Consider the following 22,041-nt stretch of genomic DNA (forward strand, 5'->3'; position numbering starts at 1 on the left):
TTATTTTATTGTTTTTAACCCATTAAGACCTGGAACGCATCTGTGTAACTTTAATTTTCTTTGGCTATTCAAAAATAGCAGATATACAAGCTCATAGCGTGGCACAGAGTGCCGCGCTATGAGCTTGTAGATCTGCTATTTTTGAAAAAAATCTTGATTTTTTTTTTGTTCTCGATTAAAAAAAATAAAAAGTTAAGATTTAGAAAACACTTTCAAGAATCGCCTCAAGTCTTAATGGGTTAACTGGGACCACAATGGAAATAAGCCTCTGTCGGGTGGAAAACTCATACGTCCAAAACAGTTTTTTTCAGGATCTACAAGCTGTTACTTGTACCGTTACTTTGAGATCGACAAGCTCTGCTACTTTTGATGCCCTTGTGCGATGCCAGCTGTAGTGTGATAAAGTAGGGCATTAGTTTACGAAAAAAACACAAAATGTTAGAATATGGAGATAAGAGGTTTCTGCCCGACAGCCAAAGATTTTTAGTCCACATACAGTATGGTGGCTGAGCTGTGAATACCATGAAATGCCTTGTCTTAGTTCTACTGGATCTCTTCTCCACTAGTCCCTCCCTAACATTTTAGTCTATGTTTTCTTTTTTGACGAAATTGTCAATATATAGGCTCTATTCACAGCAGCCATATTATGAAGACATTCACAGGTGTTACCAATGAGACTAATGAAGGCTCTGTTCCATTTAGTCTAGCACAGTGGTTTCCACGACCCCCATAACTCTGAAGAGTGTACAGATGGAACCAAATGGTTGGTTCAATTTGTACACTCTCAGAGTTACACACCTGTAAGGGGCCATTTGGAAGCCCATGAGGGTCCCTGGACCCCAACTGTAGACCCACTGGTGTTTCCAGTGAGCCAACATGCACAATATCAGCACCCTGACTCTGTTTGACCAGAATGGAACAGAGCCTTCATTAGTATCATTGGTAACACCTGTGAAGGAAGTGATAATATGGCTGCTGTGAATAGAGCCCATTAGTCATATTTTTAGTCATCATAGCTTAGGGTTTTTTTCGTCAGTAAAACAAAAGGTAGTCGACAAAAAAGAAAATCGTCATTGTTTTACTCGACGAAATCAACACTGGAAATAAGTAATTTATACATGGAAGCGCATCCGTGTCACGCATTAAAAATAGGTGATCTGCAAATCGCAGATCACCTATTTTTGATGCGTGACACCGGCACGCAACTAATTATAAAATCACACTTAACTGGGACATCTGACTCACTGGGTCTAAACATTGACTTAAAGGTTAGTAAGTACGTTGTAAGTAATGTTTTTTTTGGGGTTTAAAACTAAAAGATGTTTGTGTGTGTGAAAAATGTTAAGCTTTATTTTGTGATAGTAATCATTGCTATAGAGTGATTGTTCAGTAACAGTGTTAAATAGCTCTATATTGTGATAGTAATCATTGCTATAGATGTTTGTTCACAAACACTCTATCTATAGCAATGATTACTATCACAATATAGGGCTATTTAACACTTTGTTTAACAAATACATATCACTTACACACCCTCTAAGTGTTCATGTACTGTAGGCCAATTGTCTATTTTATATATTCCATTTACAGCTTTGAGCAGGGCAGGCTATGTAAAAACAAACCAACTTTCTTATGGAAAACAACAGCAGACATGTGTCCATTGTAAATAATGCATTTTCTTATGAATTGAAGATTAATTAAACGTTGACGACAATTATCAATCATGAAAAATGCATTCCTTAAATGCAGCTACTGTGGTCAGCCTTTGGATGGCAGTATAGCCCTTAAAACAATATATATATAATAATTAACATTCTATTTATACTAAATAATATTAGATTATTCTGACCCATCCCTAGAAAATAGCTGATCTACGATGCGTTGTGAGCTTGTAGATCTGCTATTTTCAATGTGCGACACCAGCAGAATACAATTAAGTCCAAATCACATTTACTGGGAGATTGTTACTGAGCAGTGTTGCCAGATTTTATGAGAGTAATAAGTAACCAGGTCTTGGAAAGCAAGCCAAAAAGAAGCGACTAGGCCACACGAGCACTTTAAACCTATTCACCTGTTTCCTAGGCTGTGTGTTTTCCACTTCCTGTCGATTTCATTGGATATCATTGGTCAGCTGACCAGTTTCATTGGATTTCATTGGATCAAATCGACAGGAAGTGGAAAACACACAGCCTAGGAAACAGGTGAATATACTGTATATATCGGCTATTTGAAAATGGCCGATCTACAAGCTTACAACGCGTCGCGATGCCACGCGTTGTGAGTTGTAGTTCTGCTGTTTAAAAAATATATATAGATATATAGATATAAAATTAGGAATGTTTGGAAGACTTTACAAAAAAGGAGCCCAAAGTCGCTTGTAATAAGCGGACATGGCAACGCTCTGTGTTATTTTCACGATTTTTCTAAAATAGCTGATCTACAAACTCATAGCGCGGCACTAAGAGCTTGTAGATCTGCTATTTTCAAAGAATCGTGAACATTTGTGAAAATACATTCTATTTAGACACTCTGGAAATATTAATAGATTATTCTGACCCATCCCTAGAAAATAGCTGATCTACGATGCGTTGTGAGCTTGTAGATCTGCTATTTTCAATGTGCGACACCAGCAAAACACAATTAAGTCCAAATCACATTTACTGGGAGATTCTTACTGAGCAGTGTTGCCAGATTTTGAGAGAGTAATAAGCAACCAGGTCTAGGAAAGCAAGCCAAAAAGAAGCGACTAGGCCACACGAGCACTTTAAACCTATTCACCTGTTTCCTAGGCTGTGTGTTTTCCACTTCCTGTCGATTTCATTGGATATCATTGGTCAGCTGACCAGTTTCATTGGATTTCATTGGATCAAATCGACAGGAAGTGGAAAACACACAGCCTAGGAAACAGGTGAATATACTGTATATATCGGCTATTTGAAAATGGCCGATCTACAAGCTTACAACGCGTCGCGATGCCACGCGTTGTGAGTTGTAGTTCTGCTGTTTAAAAAATATATATAGATATATAGATATAAAATTAGGAATGTTTGGAAGACTTTACAAAAAAGGAGCCCAAAGTCGCTTGTAATAAGCGGACATGGCAACGCTGTTACTGAGACATATTTATGTGTTACTAACTGGGTTTTTGAGGACGTCCTCGTCCACGTCGAAGTTGGACGTGTCCGACGGAGAGGAGACGTCGGGGACGTAGGGGGCCTCCAGGGAGCGGATGTTGTCCCAGTCCACGCCTCTGAAGAACGGGTGCGACCTGAAGTCCTCGATGCCCTTCTGACCCAGGCGGGTCTCCCGGGAGCAGATCAGACTGCGGATCAGGTCCTTGGCCTCCTCAGACACGTCCGACACGTGAGACGGGAACTGGAAACGCTCCTGGATGGACGGACGGACGGACGGCAAGGTTATTAAAGGGTCTACACCATGAATTTTAACTTTTTCTTCATTTTTGTGTGTTTTTGGTCTCCCCCACCTCTCTTCTGTTCCAACAAATACCCGACTTCGAGCATGCAGGCTTTCATAGGCTATCTGTGTTTTTTATGTAAATTGGTCTGAAAACAGTCCGTCAGATTTGTTCCCCCTGCCTACGTCACGTCTGGGAACAATTCCTCCAGTTTTTCAGTTCTAACCAAAAAAAAAAAAAAATGTTTTTTTTTATTAAATTCTTTTTTTTACATTTTTTTCTTTTTTCTTTTTCTTTTACCTTTTCCACACAGAACCAGGACATAGCATGCATACAAACTGGCTCAATAGCGCCCCGTGCCAAACAGGACAATGTGGTATTGCAGGTGAAAGTGCTTTATAAGCCAGAGAGAAGTTAGTTGGAATGAGTATATCTGAGGCTTGATTTAGGCTCAAACCTTTTGAAAAACGTTTGAGGGACATAAACAATATGATATTAAATATTATTATTATTTTTTAAATTCATGGTGTAGCTCCTTTAAGAGTTTTGCATTTTTCATTTACGTTCAGTGGTGGAAAAAGTACTCAATTATTTTAGTAAAAGTATCAATACTGCAATGTAGAAATGCCCTGTTACAAGTTAAAGTTAGTCCAGAATTAAAAATGTACTTGAGTAAAATTACAAGAGTATTGGTATCGAAATGTACTTAAAGTGCCAAAAGAATAAGTACCCATTATGCAGAATGTCCCATTTCACAAGTTTGCAAAAGTATGAAATGTATGAAAATCTTTTGAAAATAGCCGATCTACAAGTTCACAATGCGTCGCGATGCGACGCATTGTGAACTTGTAGATCTGCTATTTTCAAATGGCCGAAATATACATAGGGCTGAAGTGGTTAATGTTTGTTTGGTAATAATAATCAAAATCTACAAAGTAACTAGTAACTAAAGCGTTCAAATAATTGTAGTGGAGTAAAAGTACAATATTTGCCTCTGAGATGTAGTGGAGTAGAAGTAAACGTATAGAAAATCGGAAATACTCCAGTAAAGTAAAAATTCCTCAAAAGTGTACTTAAGTACAGTACTTGAGTAAATGTAATTGGTTACTTTATAACACTGGGAACACATCTGTGTAACCACTTTATCTATATTTTATACTTTGGCTATTATTGAAAAATATTTAAATATATATATCTTTTTTAAAAGGGAACATTTGTAACTCAAATCTTTGCTTTTGGGAGTCCCTGGAACAAAATATTTCGAGATTGGGGGGCACCGGACAAATATGTATCATTTTGGGGGTCCTTGACATGAAAAAGTTTGAGAACCACTGATATAGATATTTTGTAGAATCCCCAGAAGCAAATATTTGAGTTACAAATGTTTGCCTTAAAAAAAACATTATATATATATTCAAAGATTTGCACAAATTCTCACGTTTTTTCAAAAATAGCGGATCTAAAAGCTCATATGAGCTTGTAGATCTGCTATTTTTGAATAGAGCCAAATAGAGCCAAATAAATCAAATAATCAAAAAACAGATTCTTTCCCAGTCTAAATGGGTTTAAGGGATAGTTCACCCCCAAAATTACTTTTTTTCCTATCAATTAGTCACCCCATGGAGACATGAGTTCATGGATATCTTCATGTTTTTGCCGCCTAAGCCAATAATTTCATAAATGGCAGCGGTTCCGGTAGGAGACACAAAGGAGACTCTTTGTGTCACCTACCGGAACCGCTGCCTATTGGTCCGCTGGTCATCAAATTATTGGCTTAGGCGACAAAAACAAAAAAATATGCATGAATGCAAGTCTCCATGGGGTGACTAGTCTCGCGTTACCAGACTGTTGCCTCCCACAATTTTCAAATGTTTCCGGTCATACAGTCTGGGACTCGGAAGCTCTGATCATGATTAAAATATAAACCGGATGTGGAGCCTCCTCTCCACTTCCGTTTCGTCTTTACAGTCGCGCAAATGTATCCTAATATAAATACAAATCATCTAAGTATACATAGCTTGCTGCTGAGCAGAAATGGAAATTAAAAAGTAAAGTGTAAAGATATTTTAAAATATATTTTCGTGAACGGAAGTGCCAGTTTCCTCAATCGGATTTCGGGAGTTGTAGTTCCAGACTCTATATAGCATTCAGAGATTGTGGAATAGTTGTCTGGCTACGCGAGACTATGGGATGACTAATCAATCGATAGGAAAAAAAGATTTTTTTGGGCGAACTATCCCTTTAAATTTGTTTCAGAGTTAGTTGCCCCTGACTTTATTGGGGATGTCAGGGCCAAGATGCAACATTAGAAATTGCACAAAAAAAGCTCAAATAGCCCACTATCTCACAATGACAACATGTGAGCGTGCGTGCGGTATACCTCGTGGTTCATGATCTTGCCGTACGTCTCCACCAGGCTCTCGGCGTAGAAGGGGGTCTCTCCGAACAGCATCTCGTAAACACACACGCCCAGGGACCACCAGTCACACTCGGGGCCGTAGCGGCCCATCCCGTCCTCCATGGCCTGCAAGATCTCTGGGGAAATGTAGTCCGGAGTCCCCACCGCCACCGATGACTGCACCTGCACACGCGCACGCACACACACACGCACACACACACACAGACGCAATAGACCATATTCATACGGCGGCCATATTGCCATTAAGTCAATGAAATGCCACCCCAGTTGCCACCCCAGTTGCCACACCAACGCAATGTTAAATTCCAAAATGGCCACCGTATGAATATGGACTATTGGCTCTATGCACAGCAGCCATATTATCACTTCCTTCACAGGTGTTACCAATGATACTAATGAAGGCTCTGTTCCATTTAGTGTAGCATAGTGGTTTCCGCGACCCCCATAACTCTGAGAGTGTACAAATGGAACCAAATGGACCCGTACACACCCGTAAGGGACCATTTGGAAGCCCATGAGGGTCCCTGGACCCCAACTGTAGACCCACTGGTGTAGCAGAGTGTTTCCAGTGAGCCAACATGCACAACATCAGCACCCTGACTCTGTTTGACCAGAATGGAACAGAGCCTTCATTAGTATCATTGGTAACACCTGTGAATTTCGTCACAATATGGCTGCTGTGAATAGAGCCTATTACACTTGTAGTCCACATTATACTTGCAGTCTGTATCAGTGGTTCTCAACCTTTTCAGGCCGTGAGTGACCCCCCAAAATAATCATATTTGAACTGGGGACCCCCCAAAATAATCATATTTAGTTTACATTTAGTTTGACTCGGTTCCACAGATAAATAGTGAAAATAGCTGATCTACAAGCTCACAAGTGCATCGCGTTTGCCTCTTTCTTATACTATTTGAAAATTTGGCGCATGTTTCACCAGTTTCTGTAGTATTGTTTTTTTTATTACTTTTGATGAAGTAATGGTCTTTTTTCTTTTCTTTCTTTGTTGACGTATTAAAAAGGTCTTAAAAGTCACACAGATACAGGAAGTACTAAAAGGCAGTTAGCCTGTCTTTCTTTCTTTTTGTCTTGGACTGCAGCTAACGACATGGTGGCCGAGTTGCAGTGGTGGAAAGTAACTAAGCACATTTACTTAAGTACTGTACTTAAGTAAAATGTTGAGGTATTTGTACTTTACTTGAGTATATCCAATTTCCAATACTTTTACTTCTACTCCACTACATCTCAGATCCAAATATTGTACTTTTACTCCACTACATTTATTTGAAAACTTTAGTTACTAGTTACTTTGCAGATTTGTATTATTATTACAAAACGTACATTAACCACTTCAGCCCTATACATATATACATTTGGGCCATTTGAAAATAGCAGATCTACAAGCTCTACAAGCTTGTAGATCTGCTATTTTCAAAAGATTTGAATACATTTTGAAAACTTGAAATGGGACATTCTGCATAATGAGTACTTTTACTTTTGGTACTTTAAGTACATTTTGATGCCAATACTTTTGTACTTTTACTCAAGTAAAGTATCATTGCAGTATTGATACTCTTACTTAAGTAACAAATGTGAGTACTTTTTCCACCACTGCCGAGTTGTGAATGCTAATAGGCTAAGTCAGCAGCAGCACTGTTAAAAACCACAACCCAAGCCAAAAATCGTGGTGTAGTCATGGACCCGGACCTGAATTTTAACAGCCATATTAACACAATTACAAAGTCAGCAACAGCAACGTATGTCTCAGCAGGATTTAGAAAAAAACGTGTCCATGCATTACATTCATCTTCAGTAGACTTGTATGGAAGCGAATAGATGCCATAATTCAGATGAAATGGCAAATTCGAAAATTCTATTGAAATAAGAGAAATGCTTTTTAATCTTCAGGATGTCAAGGGATTTCTGTGACGTTATTGAAATGAAAATGCAATAGAATTGAAAATGAATCTCCCAAGTATGCTCATTCTACGACAGATTTCAATTGGGTTCATTTCTTGAAGATTAAAAAGCATTTCTCTTATTTCATTTGAATTTTCGAATGTGCCATTTCATTTGAAATAGGTCATCTATTCGCTTCCAAACCCTTGACTACTGTAACAGTGTCTTTACAGGTCTCCCAAACGTAATCGATCAGACGACTGTTTGTGACTAATTGTGACTAAATGATAACTACACTGGATCCATTGGAACACAGCGTCTTTTTTCCAGTTCCTGAAAAGTAACAGCTACAGACATACAAGCTTTCCACCTGAGAGTGACGATATATGAGTTTGATTCATAAGAATAGCATTGGCATGCACCCTGTGTGTGTGTGTGTGTGTGTGTGTGTGTGTGTGTGTGTGTGTGTGTGTGTGTGTGTAGGTGTGTAGGTGTGTAGGTGTGTGTGTGTCTCTCTTACTGTTCCATCCTCCATCATCTTCAGACAGGACCCTGTCTGAAGATGATGGAGGATGGACCAGTAAGAGAGACACACACACACCTCACCACCTACACACTACACACACACACACACCACACACACAATTAGCTCATTGACAACAAATCATATTGTCATCGTCTCATCAACATCTCGTCTTTGTGATGGAGACAATATTGACATAGGGAAGGGCATTTTGGACTTTCTTATTCGTAAAGGTGTAACCTTTGGAATGTGGGCGGTTAGCCACAGTTAAACGTCTATGACTTCATATCAATAAATAAAGTTGCAGTCTTATATGTGCGCAGTTCAAATAGGGCCTAAAACATGTATTGTAACATACATAGTTTTCTTCTCTTCAAATGTTTTTTTTGTTTTTAGGCATTTTTTGTTTTTTTCTAAGGCATTGTAAATTACTAGATGCTCGGGCCGCGCCCTCACGTCTAGTAGCCTACAATATCGAGGTCGGACCCACAGCGAATGCTTCGCGGGGGTCCGCGAAGCATTCGCTGGCACGGTTTCCGACGCTCTGCTGCGATGTGCGCTCTCTCCCACAGCCATGAGAAGCTGTTTGAGCTAAGCTATGTGAGCTAATTACAACACAACCTGTGACTCGACGCATGCGCAGTTTGATATCAACTGCGTTATACTCTGCTATTCTTCAGGAAAGAAATCATGAAAATGTTTGCAAATCTTTGAATAAACATATATATATACACTGTTGACTCAAATGTTTGCTTCTGGGGGTCCCTGGAACAAAATATTTTGAGATGGGGGTCCGTGGCTAAATACATATCATTTTGGGGGTCCTTGACATAAAAAAATGTGAGAATACATATATCATAGCGCGGCACTCGGTGCCACGCTATGAGCTTCTAGATCCGCTATTTTTGAATAGCCCAAAGTATAAAATAATGGTTAAAGTGCGTTCCCGGTTTTAATGGGTTAATATCCTGTTAATATTTTATTAACACACATGCACGCCCGCACATACACACACATACACACACACACCCCCCTACCTGTGGACGTAGTGCTGTTGATGGATGGAGTGCACAGCTAGGACCATTTCAGCAACATAGAACCTGGCCATGTCTTCAGGTAGGCGATCTTCAAACTTACTGAGCAGCGTCAACAGATCTCCACCCACGTAGTAGTCCATCACCAGATACTGCAAAACACACATATACCATGTCATATTACACTACAGACACAACACACACACATACTAGGGGTGTGCCGATATATCGTCCCGCGATATATCGCGATACGTTTTCGCGACGATATGTATCGTTTTGGAAAAAAAAAATATCGATTTTTTTTTTAATTTTTTTTTTTTTTTTTTTTTACACCAATCAAAATAATCAGGCATGCAAACAGCCCCGAGGTGAAAAGGGTGACAACATGTTGTTTTTTTTCGGGTCAGGTGTCACACTATTGCCCTATTTGGATTCAAAACGGCTGAAAAGCTACAAGTTTGCATGTCTGAATAATGCAAAAACAGAATTATTTGTTTGCATTTCCTTTTTTTCTCCCCCATTTATTTTCATAATAAAAAAAGTGCGTATCGTATCGAAATCGTATCGAAGTTGTGAGCCAAATATCGTATCGTATCGTTTCGTGAAATTAGTGTATCGGCACACCCCTAACACATACCATGTCATATTACCTACAGACACAACACACACACATACCATGTCATACTACACTACAGACACAAGTAGGAGCTAGGAGGAGTTGGGGTCATTCACACCAAGCATGATAACTATAATGATAACGATGAGCATCCACACTGATAACCATCCACTCCCATGTTAAAAAAAAACGGGACCGTACGCTCCCGTTTTTTTTTAACATGGGAGTGGATGGGACTTCCGGCGAACGGAAACGGACGCGAAACGGACGCGGAACGGTCGCGAACGGAGATGTGTGGATTGACCCACTGTGTGTCGGGTGTGGGGAGGGGAGGGGCTGTGCTGCTGCTGTGCGAGAGTCTCCACACAACGTCTAACCGAGTTATACTTCTCCAGTACAACGGTGTCTAACCGAGTTATACTTCTCCACACACGGTGTCTAACCGAGAGAGTCCATGGCTCCATGCAGATCACAGCTGACAAATATTATATATTATCGGAGCTATTATTAATGTTATCGGTTTTATCGGGATGATGTCATAAATCCTGATATCAGACCGATAATTATCGGGCCGATACTTATCGTGCACTACTAATTTACCGCAAATTATTTTGATATTTTTCTCTGTTGTTGGTGACAACTCTAGTGCGTCCCATGGACGCCACGCCGGTGTCATGAATGCGTCCTTTCGCAATATGGTGCGTCAGAGACGCAGGACGCAGGCCTACGAGCATCTCTGAGTTACTTTGTAGATTTTGATTATTACAAAATCTGCATTAACCACTTCAGCTCTGTATACACATTTCAGCCATTTGAAAATAGCAGATCTACAAACTCACAATGCGTCGCATCGAGCTTGTATATCTGCTATTCTCAAAAGATTGTTATACATTTGAAAACTTGAAATAGGACATTCTGCATAATGAGCACTTTTACTTTTGGTACTTTAAGTACATTTAGATGCCAATACTTAAAATGTTGAATTCCGGACTTTTACTTGTAACAGTGTTGTCATTGCAGTATTGATACTTTTACTTAAGTAAAGCAATTGAGTACTTTTTCCACCACTGCTGGTAACGTGCTGTAAACAGTGGCAACAAAACACACACTGCACAGTGCAGCTGTGTCAGAGCTGAGGCAGAGTGAGATATTGATCATTTGACTGATTATAAGGAGGTGAGATAGGCTCTACGCACAGCAGCCATATTGTGAAGACATTCACAGGTGTTGCCAATGATACTAATGAAGGCTCTGTTCCAACAGAGTCAGGGTGCTGATATTGTGCATGTTGGCTCACTGGAAACACTCTGCTACACCAGTGGTTCTAAAATGTGGGTCCAGGGACCCTCATGGTTCCTTAAGGGGTTTCCAAATGGCCTCTTATTGGTGTGTAACTCTGAGAGTGTACAAATGGAACCAAATGGACCCGTAAGGGTCCATTTGGTTCCATTTGTACACTCTCAGAGTTATGGGAGAGTTATGTTACAAGAAATGGAACAGAGCCTTCATTGGTATCATTGGTAACACCTGTGAAGGAAGTGATAATATGGCTGCTGTGCATAGAGCCTATTGTTGTAGGCCAATGGTTCCCAAACTGGGGGTCCACAAATGATTTGTTTTCTCACTCAACAGTAAACAAACCAATATACAGTATACCTGTATACAGGGTATCTGCACATTTATAAAAGCGACAATTTAAGGACTTTTAAGACCTCTAAAATTAAAAGAATAAAGTCATAATAAGAGCATTACTACGTCAAAAGTAACCAACAAACTATACTATAAACAACGGTCAAACACGCTTGTAGATCAGCTATTTTCACAATATTTATCTGAGGAACCGAGTCAACCTACAGCTGCTACAATTCCAAGTGCTTCATAGAGTGGGGGGTCCCTAGTCCAAATATGATTCTTTCGGGGGGGAGTTTGGGAACCCTTGTTGTAGGCTACCTGAGCCAACAATACCAGCTAGCGTTAGGTACTCATAATAGTCTCCTCATATCCGTTAAAAATAACAAAACCACCACTGATTCAGAGGGCGAGCGATTGCATCCCCAGATGTCCTTCTGATGGATTTTGATCGGCCGTCAAATGTTTCTGTCGTTCATGGAAATCGCTTTGAAATTGATCCAAAACGATGTTGTTCACCACAAACTCTTCAGTCCGAGAGAGGACGCCCTGACAATATAGGGCATTGGTTCTCAAAGTGGGCTCCGGGGACCCCCAGGGGTCCTTGAGGGAGAGCCAGGGGGTTCCCAGCTAAATGAGTTAATTTTGCATTCAATTCAGTTTAACCACTTGAGCCCGATGTACATTGGCTATTTGAAAATAGCCGATCTACAAGCTCACAACGCGTCGCGTTGCGACGCGTTGTGAGCTTGCAGATCTGCTATTTGAAAAAAAAAATAGTCTTGCAAAAAAATGGCACAAAATATTTTCAGACGGGTGTCCGTGGCTAAATACATATCAATTTGGGGGTCCTTGACATGAAAATGTTGGTTCTCTACCTTTTCAGGCCGTGACCCCCAAAATAGTCATATTTGAACTGGGGCGTTACATGTAGTTTGACTCGGTTCCACAGATAAATATTGTGAAAATAGCCGATCGACAAGCTCACAACGCCTCGCAATTCGAGGAGTTGTGAGCTTGCAGATCGGCTATTCCCCCCCCCCCCCCCCCCCCCCAAAAAAAAAAATAGAATCATGCGGGGACCACCCTGGGGGTCCCGACCCGCAGGTTGAGAACCACTGTCATAGGGTACAGTCAGTCGGTGCCACTAACCAGGAAGTTGTCGTCCTGGAAGGCGTAGTGCAGGGTGGTGATCCACTGACAGTCTCCGTTCACCAGGACATTCCTCTCCTCTCTGAAGCACGCCGTCTGAACAACAATAATCATCATCACCACCGCGCTCGTTACATTATTACACACATCAGTTCATTATATATGACACACATCGGTGGTTAACCCAACGAGGCCTGAGGTTCCGATTCTGCAAAATGTCTTCTAAATCCTAAACGGTTTTCTGAAAAGACGTATGTTTCTTATATCAGTGGTTTTCAAACTTTTTCATGTCAAGGGCCCCCAAAATTATATGAATTTGGCCGCCTACCCCATCTCAAAATATTTTGTTCCAGGGACCCCCCAGAGGCAAAGATTTGAGTTAATGTTTGCTTTAAAAGAATATATATATTCAAAGATTTGCACACATTTTCACTATTTAAAAAAAAAATCAGATCTACAAGCTCGTAGCGCGGCACTCGGTGCCGCGGTACGAGCTTGTATATCTGCTATTTTTGAATAGCCCAAAGTGTAAAATAATGCTTTTTTAGCTCAAATGAAAAAGTGACACAGATGCTTCTTCAGGTCTTAATGGGTTAAACCATCTGGCCCCACGGGTCACTGAACATGTCTGTGTGTGTGTGGGTGTGACTCTGTGGTGTGGGATCACTAGGTGTGTCTGTGGGTTGGTGGCAGGGTATTTTAATGTTAATTGCAGGCGTGGGACGATGTGAAAATTACATGTCACGGTTATTGTGGCAACAATATTCGCGATTAACGATATTATCGGGGGGGGACGTTTGCCAAAAAATAGCCGAGCTACAAGCTCGCAACGCGTTGTGAGATTGTAGATGTGTGTAGAGTGTAATAAGTGCACTAACTAAATGCGCTCTATAGTATAGAGAAAGTGGTTTAAGTGGTACTTCATTTATTTGCAGCTCGCTCAACAAAAGCTAATGCATCCTAGTGTATGACGGAGGACAATTTCACGATATATTAAAATCTCCACGATACGATTATTGTGAGTATTTTTTTATCACGATAAACGATGAAAATGATTATCGTCCATAATAGAGATCGACGGTTTAATTGTGTTTTTCCATTGAGCATTGTAACATAACAATCACATTTCTGTTTGGCTTTTAGGCTTTGTAAACAGAAATTATGCGGGACAGATATGACAAATAACTTAATAACAATATATAAAGAAATAACTGAATGATCGGTACCAATAATCAAAGTGAATAATGTACTATGCCAAATTTGGCAAATGTTTATAAAAAATAGCTGATCTACAAGTGTACACATATTATCTATTTCCACTATTTGTGATTTTCTTTTGAAAATGTATGTAAATGATTATGACAATTATGCAAAATAATTGTGATACGCCAATTATCAAATAATTGTGACAGGCCTAGTCGGTGGGCGTGTCTGCAGATTAGTGGGCGTGTCTGTACTGTACCTCAGCTCTCTTCAGCATCTCCCATTTGTTGAGGATCTTCATGGCATAAACACGCTCCGTGTTCTTCATCTTCACCACCGCAACCTGTGACAAACAGACACACACACACACACACACACACACACATTAATAATGGACAGAACAGTGGTTGTAGTCAATGAAAACAAAACGACCATAACAAATCTCTGCAGTCGTGTTCTGACCTTTTTATATATCGTCTTACTTTCGTTGTTTGTTTCATTAACCACTTAAGCCCTATGCTTAGTTCCCAAGGTGTGTTATTTCTGTATAATGACCGATGAGCTCGATAGCAGACCTGTTGTCTAATCAAAGGCTCAGCGCACCTGCTGCGCTGCTTGATTTTATGCCGTATCCCACACACGGCAGCCATGTAAACCAGTGGTTCTCAACCAGTGGTCCTTGAGGGGGTTCCAGGTGGTCCCCAGCTAAATTATGGAGAGCTGGTAACCAAATGGACCCTTGTTATTAGATCTTTAACTCTTGAGAGCGTAAAATGAAACCAAATGGACCCGTAAGGGTCAATATTATTGTTAAACATCTGCATTACTTAGTTTACAAGAAGTCTTGACAATTAATTGTTATTTTGACAAAATCGTATCCAATGATAAGATAACAAAATATCTTATGTTTTGGGTCCGAGAGGCTAAATCTCATCAAACGGTGGTCCGTGGCTCCAAATGCCGAATAAATAATGGACCTTGATATGAAAAGGGCTGAAAACCACTGATGTAAACAAACGTTTATCTGTCGATGACAGATAAACATTGCTCTCAAGGATGTTTTTAAAAACATTTGAAGCGAGAAATAGACGATGCCGTCACCGGAAATTGATTCAATTTGATCAACACTTCCTTTGTTTCCCCGAGGCGACTGTGTTGCGCTGGACGGACGGCCAGCGCAACACCTATGGAATACTTTCATTACCGTAAGCAAGGAAATACGTTGTTTTATTGTTACTTTTGGGTCAATTTATTCATTTATTTATTAAGTAGCCGTGTAATAAGCGGGATAATTGACGGCACGCTGGTCGTTGTTGAGAAATAACACCCTTCAGGATCATTAAACCCGAGACCAAGACAACGACCGGCGCGCTATCAATTATCCCTTGCATAGCCAACATACAAGCTCAAAGCGCGTCTTGGCGTGTTGTGAGCTTGTAGATCGTCTATTTTTGCCGAATGTTAACTCCAAAATAGGGACACTAGGGTTCAAGAGGTTAAAGTCCTGCATTGTCTTGTGTATATTGTATTGGTGTTGCTGCACAGTCTTGTGGACATGATGCCAGGCCGACATTTGGCTGCTTGTGCCTGTATGAGTGAGTAAGGAATATACTCTACTTACAAATGTACAGTGTAGGCATTTAGCAGACAGACTCTTTATTTTAGTACCAAAAGTAAAAGTACTAAAATGTTTCAAAATAGCAGATCTACAAGCTCACAACGTGTCGCAGCGCAACGCGTTGTGAGCTTATCTGCTATTTTCAAATAGCCTGGGTATAAAATAAGGCTAAAGTGGTTAATCTATGTTTTATAATACAATAATGTATATCTGTAAAGTACCTAGTAACTAAAGTTTTCTAATAATTGTAGTGGAGTAAAAGCACAATATTTGCCTCAGAGATGTAGTGGAGTAGAAGTAAAAGTACTGAAAACTGGAAATATTCCAGTAAAGTAAAAATACCTCAAAATTGAAATTAAGTACAGTACTTAAGTAAATGTACTTAGTTACTTTACACCACTGGTAAACACATTACATAGAATGCAGAGAGACAGTGTAGTGCCTCAGTAAACTAGGACACCAGGTACAGTAAACAATGAACCTAGCATCAGTTTAAACAATATAATAATAATAAAAATTGGTTGACTGGTTCTGTCATGCTGAAACATTTAGTCTGTTTTCCAGTCATAGACTGTCTGATCAGCTGCTTTAGGCTCAGAGTACTTTAATCATCATTTTAACGTCAATTTGGACACAAGGGCTGCTGTCATTTATAAATCCCTTCTGCCCCGGTCAAAACAAGTCTGATCGTGTGCGCGCACGAGTGTGTGTGTGTGTGTGTGTGTGTGTGTGTGTGTGTGTGTGTGTGTGTGTGTCATTTCTCTGCCAAAGAAGAGGTGTGTCACAACCACACCTGGTTGCCACAACAACACACACACACACACACACACCCCCACCCCCTCTCTCTCTCTCTCTCTCCCTCCCTGTCTCTCGCTCTCTCCTTTTATAGACAAACATCAAGGCTGCCCTGATTCAGAGCCAACATGACTAAGCATGCACCCACACACACACACACACACACACACACACACACACACACACACACACACACACACACACACACACGTCTGTCAACAATAGTATTATGTAGAATTTAGAACCTTTTGATAGAAACAGTCGGTATGAAATGTGTCAACCGAATTATGACGTGTGAGCACTGAGCATTGTTCATTTTGTCAACTGAAACTAGGACGAAAAATGTTGGTCGACTACCTTTCTTTCACTGACGAAAACTAAACAAAAACTACATTAAAAACTAAGCTACGATGACTAAAACTATGACTAAATTAAAATATACTGTCAATTTAGTCAAAAAGTAAAACTAGACTAAAACTAGACAACAAAACCACACGAAAATAGGCGAGCATGTAGATCAGCTATTTTCGGCAAATCAGGCATTACGACGCAATCAAGGACCGCCATAAAATACATTTTAGTCCACTAAATCATACATGGGCAACTGGCAGCCCGGGGGACAAATGTGCCCCCCCCACCTTCACTTAATGCGGCCCGCAGGTTAATATCGGAATACTGATATATTATTGATTTCAGCTGTTACCATTGCAAACATGCAAACATGACCCGCTTTAATTACTTCAGTGCGCATGAGTAGCTTAATGACAAGTATTAAAATTCTACTGTCTTTTTTATGTCCAATGTATTTGTATTTAAGTTCATAAAGTTAACATAAGTATAAGTAAATGCATTTGAAATTAAATAAAAATGTTACTTTTCAGGATTCCAATTCAAAAATGGCAAAATAAAAATCAGGATTCCAATTCAAAAATAGCAAAAGTAGCAGATCTACAAGCTCAAAACGCGTCGCACTGCGACGCGTTTTGAGCTTGTAGATTGGCTACTTTTGCTACTTTTGTGTGACATAGAATGGCGAAAGGACAGCATTCATTTACGAAAAACGTTACGGAGATAAGAGGCTTCTGCCCGACGACAGTATATATGCAATGTGGCCCTCTGGAGTGAGTGTGGGAATATGGTGGCTCTCTCCATCATCAAAGTTGCATCACCCCTGGACTAAATCAACTGTAGATTTAGTTGACTAGTCTAAAACTTTAACATTTCAGATGACTAAAACGTGACTAAAACTAAATGGAATTTTATTCAAAAAAGACTATGACTCCATAGCGTTCCGCCCTGCTCTCCAGCCAGCCCTCGTCCTCCCACCACCTCGCACACACACACACACACACACACACACACACACACACACACACACACACACACACACACACACACACACACACACACACACACACACACACACACACACACACACACACACACACACACAGAGCATGATGTCATAAACAGGAAATGCTACAAGCAACGCTTATCTGGAAAACACTTCCTGTCGCTCCACAGGAGACGCGCGCCGTTTATGGAACTTCCTGTTTAGAAGTCAGGCCAGGAAGTCAACTGACACTTAACATCTCCACGCTCGTTAGGTGCGCGTTAAGCTAATTAACATCTTAACGTTGCATAAATAATTGTTTGTGTAAAAGAGTGAATGACCACTTTCACCCTGGTGCCCCAAAATGTTTCCACAATGCCTGATCTACAAGCTCACAGCAACAGCTATCGATGCGACACGTTGTGAGCTTGTAGATCTATGTTCAAATAGGCCAAGTATAAATTTGGGATGACTGAAATATGTTGAGATTCAATTGTCTGTATTTTTTTTTTAAACAAAAGGGTTTGTTTATTAAAAAGTTAAAGCTCTATATTGTGATAGTAATCATTGCTATAGGGTGTGTGTTCAGTAACAGTGTTAAATAGCTCTATATTGTGATAGTAATCATTGCTATAGAGTGTTTGTTCAGTAACAGTGTTAAATATCTCTATATCGTGATAGTAATCATTGCTATAGAGTGTTTGTTCAGTCACAGTGTTAAATATCTCTATATTGTGATAGTAATCATTGCTATAGAGTATTTGTTCAGTAACAGGGGTCTCTCCAGCTCTTTAGTAAGCAGAAAGCACATTTTCAGTTGGGTTAACAATAGATCTACAAGCTCACAACGTGTCGCATCGATAAAAAAAGTTTTAGTCATCTGAAATGTTAATGTTTTAGACTAGTCAACTAAATATACAGTTGATTTAGTCCAGGGGTGATGCAACTTTGATGATGGAGAGGGCCACTATATTTCCACACTCACTCCAGAGGGCCACATTGCATACATACTGTCGGGCAGACACCTCTTATCTCTGTAACGTTTTTCGCAAATGAATGCTGTCCTTTCGCCATTCTATGTCACACAAAAGAAGCAAAAGTAGACGATCTATAACCTCAAAACTCAGTGCGACTCGTTTTGAGCTTGTAGATCTGCTACTTTTGCTATTTTTGAATTGGAATCCTGATTTTTATTTTGCCATTTTTGAATTGGAATCCTGAAAAGTAACATTTTGATTTAATTTCAAATGCATTTAGTTATACTTATGTTAACTTTATGAACTTAAATACAAATACATTGGGCATAAAAAGACAATAGAATTTTAATACTAGTCATTAAGCTACTCATATAGACTCAAGTAATTAAAGCGGGTCATGTTTGCATGTTTTCTTTCTGTATTTTTTTTCTTTTTTGCCTATTTTTGTGTGTCATCACTTCCAATTTCACACACTCATCCTGTATCCTGTATGAGAAGTTATCTCTCCTGATTGGATGAAATGGGTATCCTGGACCTGAAAATGTCTCTTCTGTTTAGAGCTGGAGAGAGACATGGGGGCCCCTGCTACTGAACAAATACTCTATAGCAATGAAATTCAATGGAGCCGAATAGAAAGACACGTTTCTACTGTTGGTCGTGTGTGGGGGGGAGGGGGTCTATTTTGGTCATTACTTCCTGTCTGGCTCAGGTATCAGGTATTTCCTGTTAAGCTTCCTGGAATCCAGCCTCTGTCCTGACAACTTCCTGTTCCTGTAACCAATGACACCACATGCTAGCCACACGGCTAGGAGCGCTATTCACTCCACGATGCTACAACAGCATTCTCCAAGCACGCTGCTTGCCAACTAGAACAGATCTACAAGCTGACAATGTGTCAAAGCTTGTAGATCCGTTTCACAATCCACACTGTCGAGTATAAATGAACCACATGAACCCTATAGCGTCCCTATTCCGGGGCGCGAACATTCTGCTAAAATAGCCGATCTACAAGCTCACAAGAGACAGCTGGGAGACCCCTGTTACTGAACATAGAGCTATTTAACTCTGTTACTGAACAAACACTCTATAGAAATGATTACTATCACAATATAGTCTAGCTATTTAACACTGTTACTGAATAAACACTCTATAGCAATGATTACTATCACAATATAGAGCTATTTAACACAGTTACTGAACAAACACTCTATAGCAATGATTACTATCACAATATAGAGCTATTTAACACTGTTACTGAATAAACACTCTATAGCAATGATTACTATCACAATATAGAGCTATTTAACACTGTTACTGAACAAACACTCTATAGTAATGATTGCTATCACAATATAGAGCTATCTAACACTGTTACTGAACAAACACTCTATAACAATGACTACTATCACTATATAGATCTGTAACCAAACATATCACTTAAACTACCTTTAAATTGATAGTTCAGGTTGAAATATTTGGCGTTAATAAAGCACATTGCAAAGGTTCTTGTCAAATAGTTGCTGTTTTTAAAATGCCACACACACACACACACACACGTGTGTGTGTGTGTGTGTGTGTGTGTGTGTGTGTGTGTGTGTGTGTGTGTGTGTGTGTGTGTGTGTGTGTGTGTGTGTGTGTGTGTGTGTGTGTGTGTGTGTGTGTGTGTGTGTGTGTGTGTGTGTGTGTGTGTGTGTGTGTGTGTGTGTGTGTGTGTGTGTGTGTGTGTGCGTGCGTGCGTGCGCGCGTGCGTGCGTGCGTGTGTGTGTTTTGTCAAAGCAAATACACAGCATATTTGTGTCCTGCTGAGTCAGGTCAACACACACATAGACAAATACACACACACACGTGCTGCAGTAATGCAAGGAAATGTTTGCTACATTCCAGACATAAACCAACACACACAGAGGAGAGGAGAGGAGAGGAGAGGAGAGGAGAGGAGAGGAGAGGAGAGGAGAGGAGAGGAGAGGAGAGGAGAGGAGAGGAGAGGAGAGGAGAGGGGAGGAGAGGGGAGGAGGAGAGGAGAGGAGAGAGGATATCAGGAGAAGCAGACCGACAATCCGAAATAATTAGGAACAAACTGAGACACAGACAGACAGACAGACAGTCTTACCTCTCCGAAGGCTCCTCGACCAATCACCTTCAGCATCTCGAAATCGTCCCTATGGAGCCGCATCTCTTTCACCGTGGTGGTGAAGGGTTTGACTGGAACACAACATGCACAACAAACACATTAGAACAGTGCTTCCCAAACTGGGGGTCCACAACTTATTTGGGGGGAGGGGGGGGGGGGGGGGGGTGACCTTGTAGTTCAGTTTCCGGTGCACAAAACCGGTACATGACCAAGTATAAATCGGGCATAAATCTAACCTGAACCATAATGTCTGTTTCTCAACTTCTACTATACTTGTGGGGACAGAACTGGTCCTCACAAATATAGTATCTCTCGCAAACACACAGACACACACCTTCTATTCGACACCTCGTTAGTAACCACGGTAACCACAATTTCCCCTTTTTTTCACTGTGGGAGTTGTGCCACTTCCTGAAGACAAGACAGACAGACAGACAATTTTCTGATCTAGGAGACTGACGTTTTACAACCAAAACAGACAGTGTTGTTTGTCTCTGTAGGACAGTGTCTGTGTTTGTCTGTGAGCGCGTGCATGCGTGTGTGTGTGTGTGTGTGTGTGTGTGTGTGTGTGTGTGTGTGTGTGTGTGTGTGTGTGTGTGTGTGTGTGTGTGTGTGTGTGTGTGTGTGTGTGTGTGTGTGTGTGTGTGTGTGTGTGTGTGTGTGTGTGCGTGTTCTGTGTACATTCCTGGCAAAAGACAAGTCTAGTCTAGGGTAGAAGCCTGTGGCCTGTTTAACTAATATAAACATACCATCAATATCAGCAACGGGCAGAAACCCCATATCTCCAAAACTTAAACTTATTTTTTTTTTTTTGGTAAATGAATGCCCTAGTTCATCATAATACAGTGTCACACAACAGCATAAATGAGAGATCTACAAGCTCACAACGCGTCGCATCGGGACACGTTGTGAGCTTGTAGCTCAGCTATTTTTGCTATTTTAGATGTTTCTGTGCGTGTGGGTTTTCTAAATATTGAACCAATGAAATGTATTAACCCATTAAGACCTGAGGCGATTCTTACATTTTTTTTGAAAAAAATCTAAAAAAAAATGTTTCAAGATTTTTCAAAAATATTTTTGAATAGCCAAAGACATCTAAAGTGACACAGATGCGTTCCAGGTCTTAATGGGCTAAAGGGATATTTCACTTTCAAAAAACTTTGGGTCATTTTATCGTCTACTCTACTCTTTTGTCAGCCCCCCAGACCGTTTTTAAGTTGCTCGATTCAGTATTTAGATATTTGATATTCATTGTATCAGACACGCCCCCTTCCTATACAAACCCATTATAACTTCA

The 22,041-nt window shown here is 40.3% G+C and overlaps 1 protein-coding gene across 1 annotated transcript in view; it reads right to left on the reverse strand.

Annotated features, from left to right (window-relative positions):
• Positions 1-22,041, reverse strand: part of cdc42bpb (CDC42 binding protein kinase beta (DMPK-like)) — a 74,393-nt gene that overhangs the window by 39,938 nt on the left and 12,414 nt on the right. The window contains 8 exon segments of the mRNA XM_084082948.1: positions 3,139-3,387; positions 5,796-5,996; positions 8,254-8,289; positions 9,246-9,292; positions 9,295-9,442; positions 12,688-12,783; positions 14,150-14,233; positions 20,724-20,815. Of these exon segments, the coding sequence (XP_083939074.1) occupies positions 3,139-3,387; positions 5,796-5,996; positions 8,254-8,289; positions 9,246-9,292; positions 9,295-9,442; positions 12,688-12,783; positions 14,150-14,233; positions 20,724-20,815 (953 nt within the window).

Source organism: Gymnoscopelus microlampas (assembly GCF_963454915.1).
Source record: "Gymnoscopelus microlampas genome assembly, chromosome: 16".
Taxonomy (NCBI): domain Eukaryota; kingdom Metazoa; phylum Chordata; class Actinopteri; order Myctophiformes; family Myctophidae; genus Gymnoscopelus; species Gymnoscopelus microlampas.